This window comes from Herpailurus yagouaroundi, unplaced genomic scaffold (genome assembly GCF_014898765.1).
Source record: "Herpailurus yagouaroundi ecotype Mexico unplaced genomic scaffold, PumYag 403, whole genome shotgun sequence".
Lineage (NCBI taxonomy): Eukaryota > Metazoa > Chordata > Mammalia > Carnivora > Felidae > Herpailurus > Herpailurus yagouaroundi.
Window position 1 is genome coordinate 953162 of NW_024412620.1, and position 17546 is coordinate 970707.

The window sequence follows — 17546 nt, forward strand, 5'->3', positions numbered from 1 at the left end:
ATTGATACAGTTAGTCTTATTTCTTAATTATGGATGGTATTCAAACTAAGTTAAAGAGTCAAGGCCCTTATGGCCCTAGAGTGTGGGTGATCAAATGTACTTTGAAGGACCTTCCCATTTGATTCTTAACACTTTATCTTCTAATTCTTACTGCCCTCCCATTGAGGACCTCTGGAAGAAGATAGTTATGAAATTCAATTAAGAGGACTTGAAGAATGACTGATTTTATTTGGGAATCAGGAAAGGGAAGGGGTCTAGACAACCACCATGTTTTGGTTTGGGTAACTGGGTAGGTGTTGCTGCTGTTCTAGGTGGTAAGGACTACAACTAAAAGAATTACTTCAGTTTTGCATATTCTGAATTTGAGGTGTCAGAAATTGGTACTGCAGAGTAAATATATAATCCCTGAGTCAGAAATATCTAAACTGCAAGACGATGAGATTTGGTAGTTGTACTGGAACCATGGGTGAAAATGAAATTGCCTTGGCAGATACACCTTATTGGTGTGGAAGAGAGGAGGTGTAGAACCTTGGAGGCAGGGGAAGAAGTAGTGGAGAAAGAAGAAAAACAATTAGTGATGTCAACAATGACATGACTCATTTCATCTTAGATTCTTCTCTGAGAAATTCCAAGACATTTGTAATTATTGAACTTTCATCAGGAGGTAGACTCTACATATTTTAGTTTTTTCAAAAAGTAGATTCTTAAATGCTTTTCCCCCTTTTATTTGATTAATTTGTAATGTTGAACAGTAGCGTTGTGGGATGAAGAGTTAATAAACCCCTCTAACACTAGCAGTTTACTCTCTTCTCCTTTATTTGACTGTACAGCTTATTAATACAAATGTGGGATATAGTACCAAAAACACCCACCCCAATGTATAAATTTTCATCAGTCCTTATTTCCAGTCATTTATAGGACAGCAGATGTGTTGTTTTTAGGGCATATGCATATATATGTGTTATGCCCTTTGTATTTTGCTCTTCATAATTGTATATTCTACTTCATTCTTTTTGTTATTACTATTTTTAACACTTAACATTTTAGTCAATGTGTTCTTTTTATATAAAAATAAAATATATTTGAGAGATTTAAGATGATCTGGAAAACTCAAATAATTTTTCTTGGCCAAGGAAATCAGGTATTGCCTGAAAACAAAGCCTGTAGAGAACAGAGAAACAAAACTTTTGAAGAGTGTGATCTTAAATCTTTTACATAATCTATGGATCCCAATTCAGAACTGTGCGTGTGTGTTTGATATCAAAATCACCTTATGATGGAAATATCAGACTTTATGAACACTTCCAATGAATATAAAAGTATAATTTCCAATTAACATTATTGCTGAAAGGATCCCCCCCAAAAACCCATTTGCATGTATCTTATTCCTCCCTTCAACTCTCTCTCACTCTCTCTGTCTCTCTGTCTTTTCTTTTTTAACTTCAGTTTGAATAGCACCTGTAATTAAGGAAGAAAACCGAGCCCTGGGAGCTAGGTAGGACTTTCAGCTATTGATCTGTGTAAACCCAGCTTATACTGTCAGGGGAGAAACAGTCAACTGCTGAGTTGCTTTGTCACTGACATAAGCTGAGAGAGGATTTTTTTGTCTATACTGTTTATACACTAGTCTATAGACCTGCTGGCTGGTTGAATTTTAAAGAGTGCGGAGGTTTAAAGACTTGTCCCCTGAGGGATGCTTCTGCCAGTTGGGAAGCGAGCTGAGGCTGTTTTGCAGAAGTGTGTGCCTGTGTGTTTCGTGTAGAAGGAGGGAGGGGGAGGGTGTGAAAGATTGAGCAACTAACCGGGAAACATTCTTCTTAATTTGAGTCTTAAAAAATTGATGGGAAATATATTACTACTTTGGGTGTATTTAGAAGTAGACAGTGAGTTTGAAATATCTATATTGTTACAGAAATTATGTGAACTTTGTAGGGGGGATATCAAAATAGTGTTCATGGGCGTAGTGAATACGATAAATGGCTTCACTTTTTGTAGCAAGACAAGGATTAGCAATGGTCAAGTGAACTGTTTTCAGTTTTAGTAATTTAAATTATTTCAAGTTTAGCAGCTCTTTTAATTACATGTAACAGAATGCTTTCAATAGTAAAACAGCTTTTTCTAAATATGGGGTCTGTGCTCATATTTTTAAAGGTATGTATGTGTTCATAAGCAAACCAGGGTACCCTTCCCTAAAGGTAGAAGGTTGCTTTTTTACATGATGCTTTTCTTTCTGCTTTAGCGTCATAAGGCTTTTGAAGCTTTCATAGGTATTGCCATTGGAATTTCGCAATGTGATGTTATTAATTAATACCTCATTGTAGTCTACAGGTTAAAAGAACTTAATAGATTCTACTTTAAAACACTCAGTATTATGTTTCTGCAGAGGATTTAAATATTCAGATATTAATATTTTCTCTGGACGCAAATTTTATTGGTAAAGAGGTGGTAGTTTTGATGGGGGTGACTACTGCCTGAAGATATTTGCTCTTTTTTTCTTTCTGATAGGAAACATTCTCCTAAATCTCTGCTTTGTCTTGTAAAGTTACCTGGCTTTGAACTTATATGATGTGATCTTCAATTCTAAAGTTTAAGTTTAGAATCAGAGTTAATTTTTAGTTGTTTTTCATATATAACAAAATAGATCTTTCTCAGTTTTTTGCCAAGCGTCCATTATTTGTATTTTATTATGATTGTTAACGAGTATGACTTCCAAAAGCTTTTAAAATTATTTTATAATGACTATAAAATCACTGCAGGTTTCAAAATCAATAGGTTATTTTCTGTGCTCAGTTAAAACATTGATTTTCATATGAGGCAATTCATAAACAAAAATGCATAGAATAGAAGGTATGTTGTTTTAAATTTAAAGGCTTATTTTTAGATACGCATTTTTTTTAAAGAATGTTATTTGAGATAAACTTGATGTTACTCTTGTTGAAGTTACTGAGAGAAACATATAAATGTGTTTCTTTAGCCATAGAATGTCTTTTTTTTTTTAACCATTTTACTATGGGACATGTAGCGTTGTTTTACCTCTCAGTAATTCTTTCTGCTGCCAACTTCATTCCCTTTTCTCTGCCTGCATTTTAATTGAAACAACATTTATATTTTTGAGCCAGGATCTGTCAGAAGTCCCTGTGGCTAGTCTGTGGTACAAGTAGCAGCAGACGTAGCTTACCCATATGGTGCGGTGCTTCTTGTAAAATCCATATGGCCTTGTTGAAGGGAATCCCAGCGGGGATGTGAAGGGTGTTAATACCCTTCAGGCCAGGCCTTTCCCTCCTGGGGCTTCCGTGGCATTGTCAGTGCAATCTGCCAAAGCACCAACTTAATTCCTTTTTAATAATCAATTATTTTAGTCTAGGAACCTGTGCTATTTTTCCTAAGGAAAAAAAAAAACAAACTTTTTTCCTCCCTAGAAAATGTCTCAAGAAAAGTTTTAACTGCATCTTTTAAAATATTCTAAAGCTTTTTTTTTTAATTTGCATTTGCAGGAAGTACTACAGAGCGTGCCCAAGTTCTGTTTCCCCTTTGACATTGAAAGGTACAGTATAAGGGTATATAAGCCATCATTCAAAGTAACTTCAGCTCATCTTAGTGAACACTTTAAAATGATGACATGTGTCTTTTAGTAAAAAGAAATGTCTTTCTCTTCACCGCTTCTAACAACAACAAAAAAATTAAATAATATTTGGAGAGAAGTAGCCTTTTTACATCACTATATCTTTTGTTTTCTCCACTGTGGCCAGTTAGAAGGCTTAAGGATCCGTTTCTTCCTTTTGTTCTTCAGGTACATATTGTAAGCACCTGCAGAAAAAAATATCACTGTGTCCTTAATCAGAGCCTTAGAATTGTGTCTTTTAAAATGAGATGTATATATCCTGGTTTCTATCTCACTTCACCCTAATTGAAAAGACCATCTGTGTGATATTGTAAAACCCATGACTAGTTGTCTCCCAAGAATAGCTGTATAGAAATAGTGCAATATTATGGAAGGCTGCAGGGAAACCCTCCCAGCAGTTTTGAAAATCTCATTATGTTTGTATTTTACTGAACAAATACTGAATGAATAGAGTATTACCTGTGTGTAGTTGGAATTTCACAGAATATATGGGCCTTTGAGCGTAAAAACAGGTCACTTGTTTCTCACGTGATTTTCACACCCTATTATCAGTTTTTTAAGAGTATGATATGAGGGGTTTTAAAAGAAAATTTATTTTCAGAAAATATTTTGCTAAAGTAAAGATGAGTAAAAATCTGAAATTTACAATATTTAAGATCATGCCTTGTGAGTGATGGGCTAATTGATACTAATAAGTATCGATACCCCTTGTTTTACCTCCTTTCTGGAGAGTAAATTGTGCTTGTTAAACTTGCAATTTTCAAACTAATAGCAAAGATAAAATAAACGAAGAAAAGCTCTCGAAAGTATATTGTGAACATTGAGCACTAGAGGGCACAGCAGGCACTAGAGGTTGTTTTTGAAGTTTGTGAAATTGTTTTCAAAACCGTCCACTTCAAAGTGTGTTTGGTAAATGTTCAGCACTTGAAATACAGGATTTCCTGACAATTGAAGGCAATTTGTAGTATTGGCATGCTATAGTAGTAAAGTAACTTACTTCTTTTTACCCAATTCCTGTGGCTGTTTCAAAACCAAAATTTTCGGTGCGATGGATATCTTACCTTGGGACAAGGAAGCAGATGTTCAGTTATGGTTGTCTAAGGGCAAGATTATAGCCAGTAACAGGAAATGTATTTCTATAGTTCAAATGCTGATAAAGATTCAGTGTAATAATTTACATTGCACCTTACACTGCAATGTGACACAGAGTATGTGTGATAGCCTGATACTCAGGTCACGGTTCACTTAAATTCTTCATAGTAAGCTTTTTCTGTAGAAATTGCACTCTTGTTTTGCGCTTGGAAATCTACTCAGTGTATGGGTAGCTCTAGAAGAGAATGCTAAAAAAAATGCCAATAGTAATTTTTATGGTACTTTACTGGGTGAGAATGTCAGCAGAAGAAGCAATTAAACAGAGTTGGTAGGGGCTGCCATTGGATTCTAAAGCAACGTGATTTGCTGTCTAAGCAATTTTAAAATAAAATCATGAAAATAGAGGCAGGAGTTGAGCAGAATCAGTCATCGTGTCTTGGTTCTCACTTCCATGGTCTCAGTAAGAGTATTTTCAGATTTATGGAATATTTTGTAAGTACTTTCAGGCATGTGCCAGCTTACGGTGAAATACCTTATGATTCCCTACTAAGGGGTTAGTCTGTATATGTTTAATTGCTCAGCCTGTAAGATGTTGCAACTTACTGTGATATTCAGCTCATGATTTTGTTTACACATTTCACACTCATTTTAGTTTTAGAACCTAGTTCTAGATTTGAGAACCAACTGATTGGGAAGGTGAAACCAGTGCCTCATGTACATATATTCTTGTTTTGTTTTTCTTTAAGAAAATTCTCACGCAAAAGACGCATTAAAGTTTTATAATATTGCTGTGTTTTAGAGTATCCCAGAATCAAGTTGGACAGCACTTTACCTTTGTACTGACAGACATTGAAAGTAAACAGAGATTTGGATTCTGCAGACTCACATCAGGAGGCAAAATTTGCTTGTGCATTCTTAGGTGAGTATTTGTAGTAAAACCAAACCAAAACAAAACTGGATGTATTAATCATTAACTGTGCCTTTCTTTGGTACTTTGTTGTGCTTAGGATGCTTAAAAATAATGTGTATAATATTTTTTTGCTTACATGTTTTCTCTAGATCTAAGTAAGTTGAAAAATAATTTTATTTTCTATATATAGTATCAATTAGGCTTAAAGATTTACCAGTAACAGTAAAATTTTTCTTGGAAGAATTGACTCTTTTACGATTCATTTTTGTGGGTTTGTGTTTTGGAAAATTAAATATTTAGATGTGAGTTCAAATAATATATATGTCATCTGTTAAATAAGATGCAAAAAAAGTCAATGACAGTAATGCATGCTCTTTTCTACCACTGATCCAGAACTTGTATTTTTGAAAGTTAAGTTACTGCTTTAGGGCAACGGTTATAAACTGGTGATTCTGGATCAGAAATGTTCAGAGATGTTTTATTGGTCCTGTGATGTTTTAAACATTTTGAAGATGTTTCTAACTTTATACATTGTAGTAAAATTTTGCCTAAAATTCATGTTTCTGATTTCTTTTGCCAAATGGGAATGACTGCTAATTCTGGTCTTGCACTTCCCAGTAGCAGCAATAAGCTGGAACTAAGCAGCAGGTTTGTAGTTGTGCCATGAGTTTGCTAGTTTGTCACCAGTCCTGCCTGTCCTGCTTCAGTTGCTTACATCATCTGCTTGCCTCAATATGTAGTTAAGAATGTGTCTCCTTTTTGTAGACCTAGGGTTTTGAGATGCTGGCTGTTGACAAGGAAGGGACCTAAAAATTAGCTTCCCTTTAGTATGTCTTGATGAATCTGAAATCCAGATGTATTCCACAAAAATAAGATTCTATACTGTGGTTATAATATGGATTTTGGTCAAGCTAGATTCTATAGAAATGCTTGTAGGAAAAGAAATAACATTTAATAGTAAAATATTGCAAAGAAAGCTTTGGTGTAAATTTGATGTTCGTTTGCTGTTTAGCTACATTCATACCATTCTTTGTGCTTTAGGTTCTAAATTTACTCAGAACATTTGTTAGAGTTGGAGAATTTTCTTCAATCTTTATTTGAAAGTAAATGCTTAACTGTTTTACAAGTAATTATGTTTTATCTGGACGAGGATTATGCTTCAAACTATAGGTTGTGATTCTTACAGTTTAAAGCTGGTTGGTTGTGCATTGAGAGTGGGGGTGACAGTGTGGAAAATGGGTTGGGAAAGCTCCTTTTATCATTGTGTTTCATGCTGAAGTTTCAAAAGGGGGGTATAACCTTATCTACTCTGTCCAAGACAGGTTTGTCCTCAGAGAAAGACCAAAAGCTGTATGTCCTTCTAATTTTTCTCTGTCAATCTTAAGATTTTTCATTAAAATGTCAAATTTACAGAAGAGTTTCAAGAATACTACAGTGAACTCTTGTATATACATCAACCAGATTCACAATTGTTAACATGCTTCTCTCTCTCCTTCTTCTACGTCCCTCTCAGTACACATACACCCACAAGCAAATTCTTTTTCTCTCTCTTTCTCTTATGGTTGTTTTTGCTGACCCACTTGAGAGTAAATTACAGACATCATTTTTCTGTAATATTTGAACCTGCATTTTTACAACTTACCTCATTGCCTCTGAAATGAGTTCCTGATATTGATAATTAAAGATTATGAACCTTTGTCTTCGTGTTGAACTGTTAAAATATTTTGAATACACTGAACCTATTCATAATTAGCCAACCTTTCTTAAATATTCAGAATAGTCCCTACAAATGTGCTTATAGAATAAACATTCTTGGAAATTTCTGCTTAAGTTTAGGAAAGCCAATATTACTTCAGAATAATTACACAAAAAAGGACTATAGCTATTTGTTAAATTCGTGAATGACTGGTATAGTGTTCATGTCTCCAAACCAGGGGTCATTAATTTGGAGAAAACAGATTCTAAAAAAGTTACAGTAATCGAGTTATTGTTGTCAAACTTGCATATGTAGAAGAACATCTGAGTGTTGTAGTACTTTTTGGATTAGGAATAGTTTGACCCGCAGAAAATAAAGTTATATTACATACATTTAATGAAAGAGTAAAATCATACATGCCAATAAAGAAAACCTTTCACAATCTGCATTACTGGGTTATTTTATGTTTAAAAAATATTCCTTTTTCATCTGTATCTGTTCATTTATTTTTGTCATGTGACAGTACTTTCTGGTAGATAAGAAATAGGTATCAAGGCTCTATGGAAAAAAAAATAGGGGAGAGTCTTCAATTGACAAGTTTCTATTCTCCAGCTTAGTTTTTCCTAGGAAATTTAAAAAAGACTGCCATCTCAAGATTAATGGCATAACAGAATCTTTGTCCTGAAAGGCAATGTGCTCTGTTGAGAATAGCCAGATAAGAGAATAGCCAGTAAATTAGAGAGCTATTTACTTTTAATAGTGAAAGAGAATTAAAACTTAGTGGAATTCAGCAGTGTATTCAGAAAGTTGTCGGGGCGCCTGGGTGGCTCAGTTGGTTGAGTGTCCAACTTTAGCTCAGGTCATGATCTCATGGCTCATGGGTTCCAGCCCTGCATCGGTCTCTGTGCTGACAGCTCAGAGCCTGGAGCTACTTCAGATTCTGTGTCTCCTTCTCTCTTGACCCCTTCCCCACTTGTGCTCTGTCTCTCTCTCTCTTTCTCTCTCAAAGATAAATAAACATTAAAAATTGTTATAGGTAAATACCTATTTTAAGCTATTAAAATAGCTTAATAGTAATTAATGTATGTCTGTGAAAATAATTTTAACAAGTCTCTTAAATGCTATAGTAAGGAGACTAATGGTGTTCTGGGTCCTGGTTTGCCTATGAATTAGAGCAGGTCTCCCCCCAGTTTAGATTTAACTTTATAATTATTGAAAGGAAGGATAAACTTTAAATGTACTAGAAGAAAATATTGTTGGTTTTTAAAAATTACTGTAGTTATGAGTGCTTTTATATCCATCCCTACTATTGAATCTTGAGGCCAAAAAGATTGGCATCTTTGTATGATGATGGAAGCTTTTGTTAGATGACAACAATAATAAGGGAATTAAAAATACCAATAATGAGTGGCACCTGGGTGGCTCAGTTGTTTAAGCATCTGACTCTTGATCTCAGCTCAGGTCTTGATTTCAGGGTCATGAGTTCAAGCCCTGCTTTGGGCTCTGCACTGAGCGTGAAGCCTACTTAAAAAAAAAAAAAAAAACCAAACCAAAAAACAATAATGAAGTGATAAGAATATATTTACAATCACTGTAACAGAGTTAATAGCCATGATACATAATAAATACCTACAAGTTAATGACACAGAGCCCAATAGGAGAATAAGTAAATCTTCAAAAAACTAGAAATAGCAAACCAGCAATTGCACTACTAGGCATTTATCTAAAGGGATACAGGTGTGCTGTTCGAAGGGACACATGCACCCTCGTGTTTATAGCAGCACTATCAACAAGAGCCAAAGTATGGAAAGAGCCCAAATGTTCATTGATGGATGAATGGATAAAGATGTGGTATATATGTATATGTGTATATATATACACATATAATACATACAATGGAGTATTACTCGGCGATCAAAAAGAATGAAATCTTGTCGTTTGCAACTACATGGATGGAACTGGAGGGCATTGTGCTAAGTGAAATTAGTCAGTCAGAGAAAGACAAAAATCATATGACTTCACTCATATGAGGACTTTAAGAGACAAAACAGATGAACATAAGGGAAGGGAAACAAAAATAATATAAAAACAGGGAGGGGGACAAGACAGAAGAGACTCATAAATATGGAGAACAAACTGAGGGTTGCTGGAGGGGTTGTGGGAGGGGGGATGGGCTAAATGGGTAAGGGGCATTAAGGAATCTACTCCTGAAATCATTGTTTCACTATATGCTAACTAGGGATGTAAATTTTAAAAAAAATTTTTAAAAATTAAAAAAAAAAACCTTATATGACTTTACCATCCCCCCCCCAAAAAGAATAAGTAAAGTATCTGAATAACATATTCACACAGGAAATTTAAATAGCATATACACCTATGAATGATGCTCGGCCTTACTGAAGGTGAAAGAACTGAGCACATTAAGATTGACAGAAGTGGAATAAAAAAAACAACATGAGGGGAAACAGACATGTCATGTACTGTTTATGGGACTATAAAATGACATAACCTCAATTTAATAATACCTATCAGATTTGTAAAATCTCATGCTCCTTAACTTAATTATAGGTCCACAATTTTAAATCTCAGGAATATTGCCCATAGTCATCAGTAAAGTGTGAGCAAAGTTACTACAGCATGGTTTATAAGCAAAAAAATGGGACATAAATATCCCTCAGTAGGAGTCGATTAAGTATGTTATGGTACATTCCCCAGTCTCCCCTGGTAACCAACCCCCCCTTACCTGCTAGAATGTTCTCTGTGTTTTTCACTGATGTGTTACTCTCCCAGTGCCTACAATAGTGCCTGGCACATAGTGAATTCTTAATAGTTATTTGTTGAATAATTAAATTAATGTATAAATGACAGGATGGAATATTATTTATCTATTAGGGAAAATTATATATACATACAGATTCTGACTCAGAGAAATGTTTATGATATATTGTGAAATGAAAAGTTTCTTTCATGGTATGTTCTTATATTATTAAAGAACAATTTATATGTGTATATAAATTCATGTATTTTAAGAAGTAGTTAACAATGAGAAAGAGTATGTATTAACATATCATTGTATATATTTATAAAAAAGACTTAGAAGGATAGATCTCTAATTTTGTTTTACTTTACACATTTCAGCATTTATCCATTTTTTTGTGTGATGAATGAGGCATTTTAACCAGCTTTTCCTTGTTCTAAAATCTAGATATTAGAACTATAAATAGCATATGAAAATCAGTAGGAATTTAACCAGATCATCTTTTGTCAGTTAAAATATGTAGTCTCTTTGCAAGATAAGAGATTATTTTACTAGTGTGTTTTATTAAAGGCCCTTCAAAGGGAGTCACTTGATCATTGTGGTATAGCACAATTAAGAATGGAAAGGGTCGTTTCATTCTGTGCCCTTGCCTTTGAAATTTGGAGTCACAGTGTGTGAAAGAATGACCTTTGGAAGAGAAAAAAATATGGCTTGTGAAATGACTTTCTCATCCCCATCACGGAACCTGAGATTAGTGTTTTTCTATAATTTCAATTACGAGGTGGTTGGAGAAATGCTGCTATGTCTATAATTTATTTCCTATTGTTTGTTTCCCTTCCAACACTGCTCATTTAATTTCGTTGTATCCTTAAGATGTAGAAGAATGTTTGTTTGTTTCAATATGAAACCAAGACTTAGAATTTAGTAATTTTCTGAGGTGAGTGGGGAAGGAAGGTAGAATTATCTAATAAACTATTCACAGGATTAGTTAGGGCGATCAAGCCTATTCATCTGAAGACCAGGTTTTTTGTATGTGTGGGTTTTTGTTGTTGTTGTTGTTGTTTTGTTTTAAATTATGGAACGTGGTGCTTGCAGGGTTGTATGAGAGAATCACCTATGCTGGTATTCTGAGTTTTAACTTGGGAGTAATGTTTGATTCTGTTTTGTGGGAGTGTCCTAGTTTTCTTAGAATCCCGCCTTAGTTCTAAGGCTTCTTAGAGTTTAGCCTTTAATAGGGCTAAAATTTTAGAAATATGACAAAATACTTGCATAAGCAAGAGACAGACATATATGTCTTTAACCATGTTTTTCTGATAACAAAAATAATGTATTTTACTAGGGAAAATGAGGAAGATCCAGAGAAGTGTAAAAAAGAAAATAAAGGCACTTGTATGTGCAACACTTGCTTAAATTTTGTATTTCATTCTTGCCTCATTTCTGTAAGACTTGTTAAAATACATTTACAAATCTTCCTGTCAGATAGCAAACTAAATAATGAACTTAGTCTTTAGTCAACATTTTTAAAATTAATGCATGCAAGTACAGCAGTTTATAAATTGGGAAAGTTGCAGTGGCTTTCACAGTATCCCCTGTAAGTGCTAAGAGGTTTGCACATGCTCAATCGACAGTTTTTTCTTTCCTTAAAAGTTGAGATTTCCTTTCCTTTCTGATTATAGTTCTTTAAATTTTTAGTTACATGTATCTTTACCTGGAATATATTATGACTTTCAAATATGAAAACTTTTCATACCTTGTTCGTGAACCTGTTGTACAAAATCAGCCATTTATATTGAAACATACACCATTCTTAGGTATTCCTCTGTGAGATAATACTGGTTTTATTATTTAGGGGTTATTCTCAATATTAAATGATTTAATATCCTTAGATAGAAATTAATATTTTTCCTGTTGTCTTTGTAATATTCTGCTAAACACTTTAAATTTTCTCTATTGTGATTAAATATATATTCACAAAAAAATCTTTTCATTTGTATTGCCTTCTAGTGGTTGTATTTTAACGATCTAAATTTTAAAAGAAAAATATAAATGTCTCTTGAGTTTGTTGATATTTAACAGTTTAAAATATTTTAGGTCCTTAAAGATAGTCATAATGAGGATGAAATACATTTAAAGGTGGTTAAGATTTTTAATATGAAGTAAAATCAAGTATACAAGTTGATGTTTACTTTTGAATTTTCAGCCATGGTTGTATACTTCAGCTCTTTCTATGGCATATCTATCCTAGCTTAACAAGATTTCCAAAATGTTCTGAGATATTACTAATTTAAATCTTGCCGTTGTTTGTATTTAGAATTGCTTTCACATGCTAACAAAAATGCAAGAAATAACTTTTTCTCCCCCTAATTTGATTAACATAATTTTAGAACGATAAAAGTGTTGCCAAGGGTTCAAAATGAAATGCCCTAATAAGGAAGACAGATTGATGTTTAGTGTTTAGGGCCTTTGTAGTCCCCTCCTGTGCCTCCCCCTGCACTTTAACTCATACCAAACTTGAAGCTTTCACACTCTTCCTCTGGGCAAATCCCTGAGAAGCAGAATGTTTCAATTTTACACATTTTGTGTCAATTTTCCAGACAGAAAAACAGCCTCTAGACATGAGACGTTTTTCTACGGAAAGGCAGTTTCCTTAGTTTTATTTGATTACTCTAAGTTAGGTTCCTGCTGATCACTTAGACTGTTAGTGGTTACCTGACTATTTGACAAAAAACATTTCCTTTCCTTTATTTAACCTTTGACTTTTGGATGTAAAAGTTTTATCAGCTCTATAGTGGAAGCACAAGTGTGGGGGAAGTCTTCTTACTGCCACAAAATGGATTCATGACTTTATACTTACTGTGTTTTGCCTTATGTCTTCACAAAAAATAAATAAATAAGAAAATCTCATGACTAAACTTGAAGAATCTCTTGCCTTTTAAGCAAATAATTGGTCTAAATGTATTTGTTTTACATTTATATATCTTTGCAAGACTATGAGAGTCACAGTTACTCTTTGCTAGAGAAATTACATTTTTGGTTTTATAAGACTCAAGTAAAATATTGTCGTTATAGTATGGTGAGTACATTTTTTTAGCTTTCTAGGATTTTGGTGGTTGGTTGTAAGAAAGCAGATTTTGACTGTCTTTGGGACTATAAAATTTAGTGAAAAAATATTTTAACTTACAATTCATCAGTTTAAGGGCTTGTATATTAGTTAGAAATGGCTTTCAACATGTATTGTTTGAAAATTATCTTAAAAGCCACAAAAGTAAAAAACTTGAGAATAACATTTCTTACCCAGCATCTTAAGCTTATATAATTTACAATGTTTTATAAGTTTGTAACTTTTATAATATATGTGTTATTTTTACTATACACATTTTGTCTGTAAAGTTTGCAATGGAATCCTGTTAAAATACTTGAATTACTGATGACTTTGTGTACTCCAGAGCATTTTCTTTGTCATATGAAAGAATGAGCAGGACTTCTGTTGAGTGGTTGCTTCATAACAAGGATTGTGAATTCAGTTACCTACAGGGATCAGGAACGGGATTCAAATGAGATACACAGGTTAAGTGTCTGACAATTAGAAGTCAGGATTAGTGTGGTGATCCAAATAGCACACACCACATCCAAAGACTGGTCATTACACAGCTCTAGGTACTTGTTACAGAGTGAAAAATGCGTGCCTGGTATTGCCAGTTCTTTTGATTTCTAAGAGGAGCAAGAAGTCCAGATTTTTAAGTGAATTATCTCAGGTTTAGAAGGTGGCAACTTATTTAAACAACAAGGGTGGGTTGATCACACAAAATATGCCCATTGGGCTGGAGATGGTTAGTCTGCAGGTCGCCAGTCTGTGTCCTCTACTCTAGATGCTATTGTTTATTAGCAACAGAAAATGCCCAAGCTTCCCTGATGTTTCTAGGAGCATGACTGGTTGTAGAATAGCTTCACTTTGATGTGTGATGTTTTTATTAAAATGTGAATGATATTTAGTCTTTAAAAAGGAGCTATTATCACCAAGAATCAGTACAGTTCACAAGTGCATGTTATGTGTAACTAATCACCCTGCTTTAGATGGCGACACTGGTGTATCAGGAAGTGCTGTAGAAATTCAAGTCTGTTTCTCTATCTCCTATGAACAAATTATATACAGAAAAAGATATTGACTACACAATAGAGATTGAAGTTATAAGTCCTCCTATTGGTTAAAACATCGTACTTAGATTGTTGGTAAGTAGACTTATATTACTTTGAGAGGGATGTTGTTCCATGTTGTAGGCCATGTCCTTTCAAAATTTTCAAAATTTTTAAAATTTATAATTGGAAGGAATTGCCAATATGCTAGATGAAAGAATTGAACAGATCTTTATCTGCTGAGATATTTGTCTATGTGAACAAAATGTAATTTAAAAGGCTCTGGACAGTAGTTAGATAAACAAATTTTGGAAGATAGAATCTGCTTAAGCAGATAGAAATTATTAATAGACTGATTTAGGTTTAAACTGAAATATATTTTGTCATGGTTTATTTAGCTACCTGGAAATGTCTGGTCATTGGACTTGTTTATTCAAAGGTTGGATATTATCAAACTCCATGCCTGCATTGGGTGATGGGCTATCTACCGTGGACCCCTGAGCAAGTATTGCTGTCAGATTGATCAGTGTTCTAATCCTGGTCTTGCCATTTGGTAACTTTGTGACCCTGGATAATTTGCTTTAATTTAGTTTTGTCAATTATACACTATGGCATTATTTTAATAATTAAAGGAGATAACACAAAGTATGTAGCATGTTTACATACATATAGTTAGTGCTTAAGAAGTTTTATTCCCTGTTCTTCCAATTATTTTGACATAGAGAGTCTCATTCTTAGATTCTGCTCTGTATTCTCTAGATGGGCATAGAACTAATAAGTCATGTTACAGAAATAACATAGCATGATGGACCCTTACACATGACTATGAGAATATCCCAAATGTAAACATTGTTGCAGTGTGTTTTTAAAAAATAGTGTTAGCCTGATTTACAGATGAAATCATATTAGAGGTAGTTATAAAACATCACTGTGTCTAGCAGTGCTGTAAACATAATTAAGTTGAGTGTTGAATTTGATAATTAAGACACTGAACGTGAGAACAAAATCCAGCGTATCATGTATCAAGAGCAAACATAGCTTGGTACCAGGATGAAATTCAGTAAGAGTTAGTATTCTTGGAGATCATAAAAAATAGCAGTAATTATATAGATACCAAAATACCTAACACAAATAAAACTGATAAATCTTGAGAAGTAACCTAAATGTTAATCAGTTATTTAATTCAATTTGTTTTATTTTCAAAAACAGTCAAATAATCTTACAGATAAATTATATAAATTAGCTTCTAATGAAAAGTAGGGTTTTAGTTCATCTCCACAATTTGAAAGAATATTGAAAGAGGAAGATAGCCAATGAAAACTAATAATGTAAAGATGAGAAATCCAGAACATTGAAAAGCATATTTGCACTGTTGGTGGGAAAACAGTATGGGGATTCCTCAAAAAGTTAAAAATAAATCTACCTTATGATCCAGCAATTGCACTACTGGGTATTTACCCAAAGAATACAAGAACACTACTAATTCAAAGGGATATATGAACCCCTGTGTTTATAGCAGCATTACTTACAATAGCCAAGATATGGAAGCAGTTCAAGTGTCCATTAATTGACTAACAAATAAAGAAGATGTAATATAAATATGTGTGTAATGGAATGTTATTCAGCCATAAAGAGGGATGAAATCTTGCCATTTACAACGGCATGGAAGGAGCTAGAGAGTATATAATGCTAAGTGAAATGAGTCAGTCAGAGAAAGACTAATACCACATGATTTCACTTATATGTGGAATTTAAGAAACCAAACAAGGGAAAAATAGAGACAAACAAAGACAAAGCAAATTATGGAGAACAATCTGATATTATGAGAGGGGAGGGTGGGGTGGTGATGGGTTGAATAAGTGATGGGGATTAAGGAGTGCACTTGTGAGGAGCACAGGGTGATGTATGAACTGGTGACTTAACTATATTGTATACCTGAAAGTAATAGAATGCTCTATGTTAACTAACTGGAATTAAAATAAAAGCTTAAAAAAAAAAGAAAAGCATGCAAGATGAAAAGAGCGTTAATGTATTTTGTCTAGAAAAAGATTATCTTAATTCGTAATAACTTATGATATATTTATTATAATTTTTATTTTTATAATGGACCAAGAAAGAAGAATTCGGGTTAAAATGGTTTCACATTATTTAAGTAAGGTGGAAATGACAATATAAGGACTAACAGATAGACATGCAACCATCTAAAATCAATAAATTTTGCTTTATCTAAAAATTCTTGAGAGCAAGATAGAAACAGAATAGCATGCTCCTTGAATAGATTAGGTCTCATCTTATGTGAACATACAGATGTGAACTACATAACATATTGAAATTTTCCTGAGGTGACACTTTCTTCAGGCCATTAAAAGTTGAAATATGAATATGAAATGCTTGCAAATGAAAGAAATGGCACTTGTATCCAAGGAGCTGTGGAAAGACATTCTCCATGAAAATTATTTCATTTGAGTTATAAAGAGTGTAGAAAACATGATGTGGTAATTTGCATGGTATTGAGTTGATAATTTAAAAACAGTGTTAGTAATCTTTTTCCTTTTTTCTTCTTTTGTGAGAGATACAGTAGAATAGCCATCTGAGCACTAGAGTTAAAGAGTTGAATAATTTAAATAAGAAAGTTGAGAATACCTATACTAACTTCTGATTTTCAGGTTTCCCGAAGGCTGTAGACTGGTTGTTCTTTAGGCCTTTGTAGTTTATTCTTCTATTTAAGTGTTCTTAGTGGGATTAGATTTTTTGTCTCCTATATCCTGGTGTTCCTCCTTTTTACTTCACTGTCTCAGTTTGTTAAAGCCATCCTTTGGTAGTCTCCCAAAAATAGTGCAAAGGAGGTAAATTTCTGAGTCGGAGTATGACTGAAAATGTTATCAGTCTAGCCCCACCTGTGATTGGTAGTTTCTCTGGGCAGAGAACTATAGTCAGGGAGATAGACAGGCCCCCCCCGCCCCCCCGCCCCAGGTGGCACAGACCCTGGGCCTTGCCACCTGCTCCCTCCTCATTGGCTCTCTGACCTGTGTCAAAGTAAATTCCAGATCCTAGGAGAGAAAGTCCCTGGGAATGCAAGCACATGGGGTGGGGTGGGGAGGACTCCATGATGTCCCCGCTATTTCTGAAGAAAGCTGCCTTGCATTTTGAAGCCATTATCTTCTTACTTTCTGGAATTGCCTGTTTGAGAGGCTCAGTGGCATTTTGAATTTAATTCCTTTGTATGTTACGTGTTTTGTCTTTTTGGAAATTCTTAGGTGCTTTCTGTCCCCTGTTGTGGAATTTTTCACTGTGATATTCTGGTTTGGCTCATTGATTTTACAGTTCGCTCAGT

General features: G+C 34.1%; 1 protein-coding gene across 2 annotated transcripts in view; it reads left to right on the plus strand.

The window, feature by feature from the left end:
* Positions 1 to 17546, plus strand: part of DENND1B (DENN domain containing 1B) — a 270041-nt gene that overhangs the window by 106180 nt on the left and 146315 nt on the right. For both annotated transcript variants that reach the window (XM_040463561.1, XM_040463562.1), the window contains exons 4-5: positions 3495 to 3544; positions 5514 to 5633. In XM_040463561.1, the coding sequence (XP_040319495.1) occupies positions 3495 to 3544; positions 5514 to 5633 (170 nt within the window). The remainder of the gene's footprint in view (positions 1 to 3494; positions 3545 to 5513; positions 5634 to 17546) is intronic.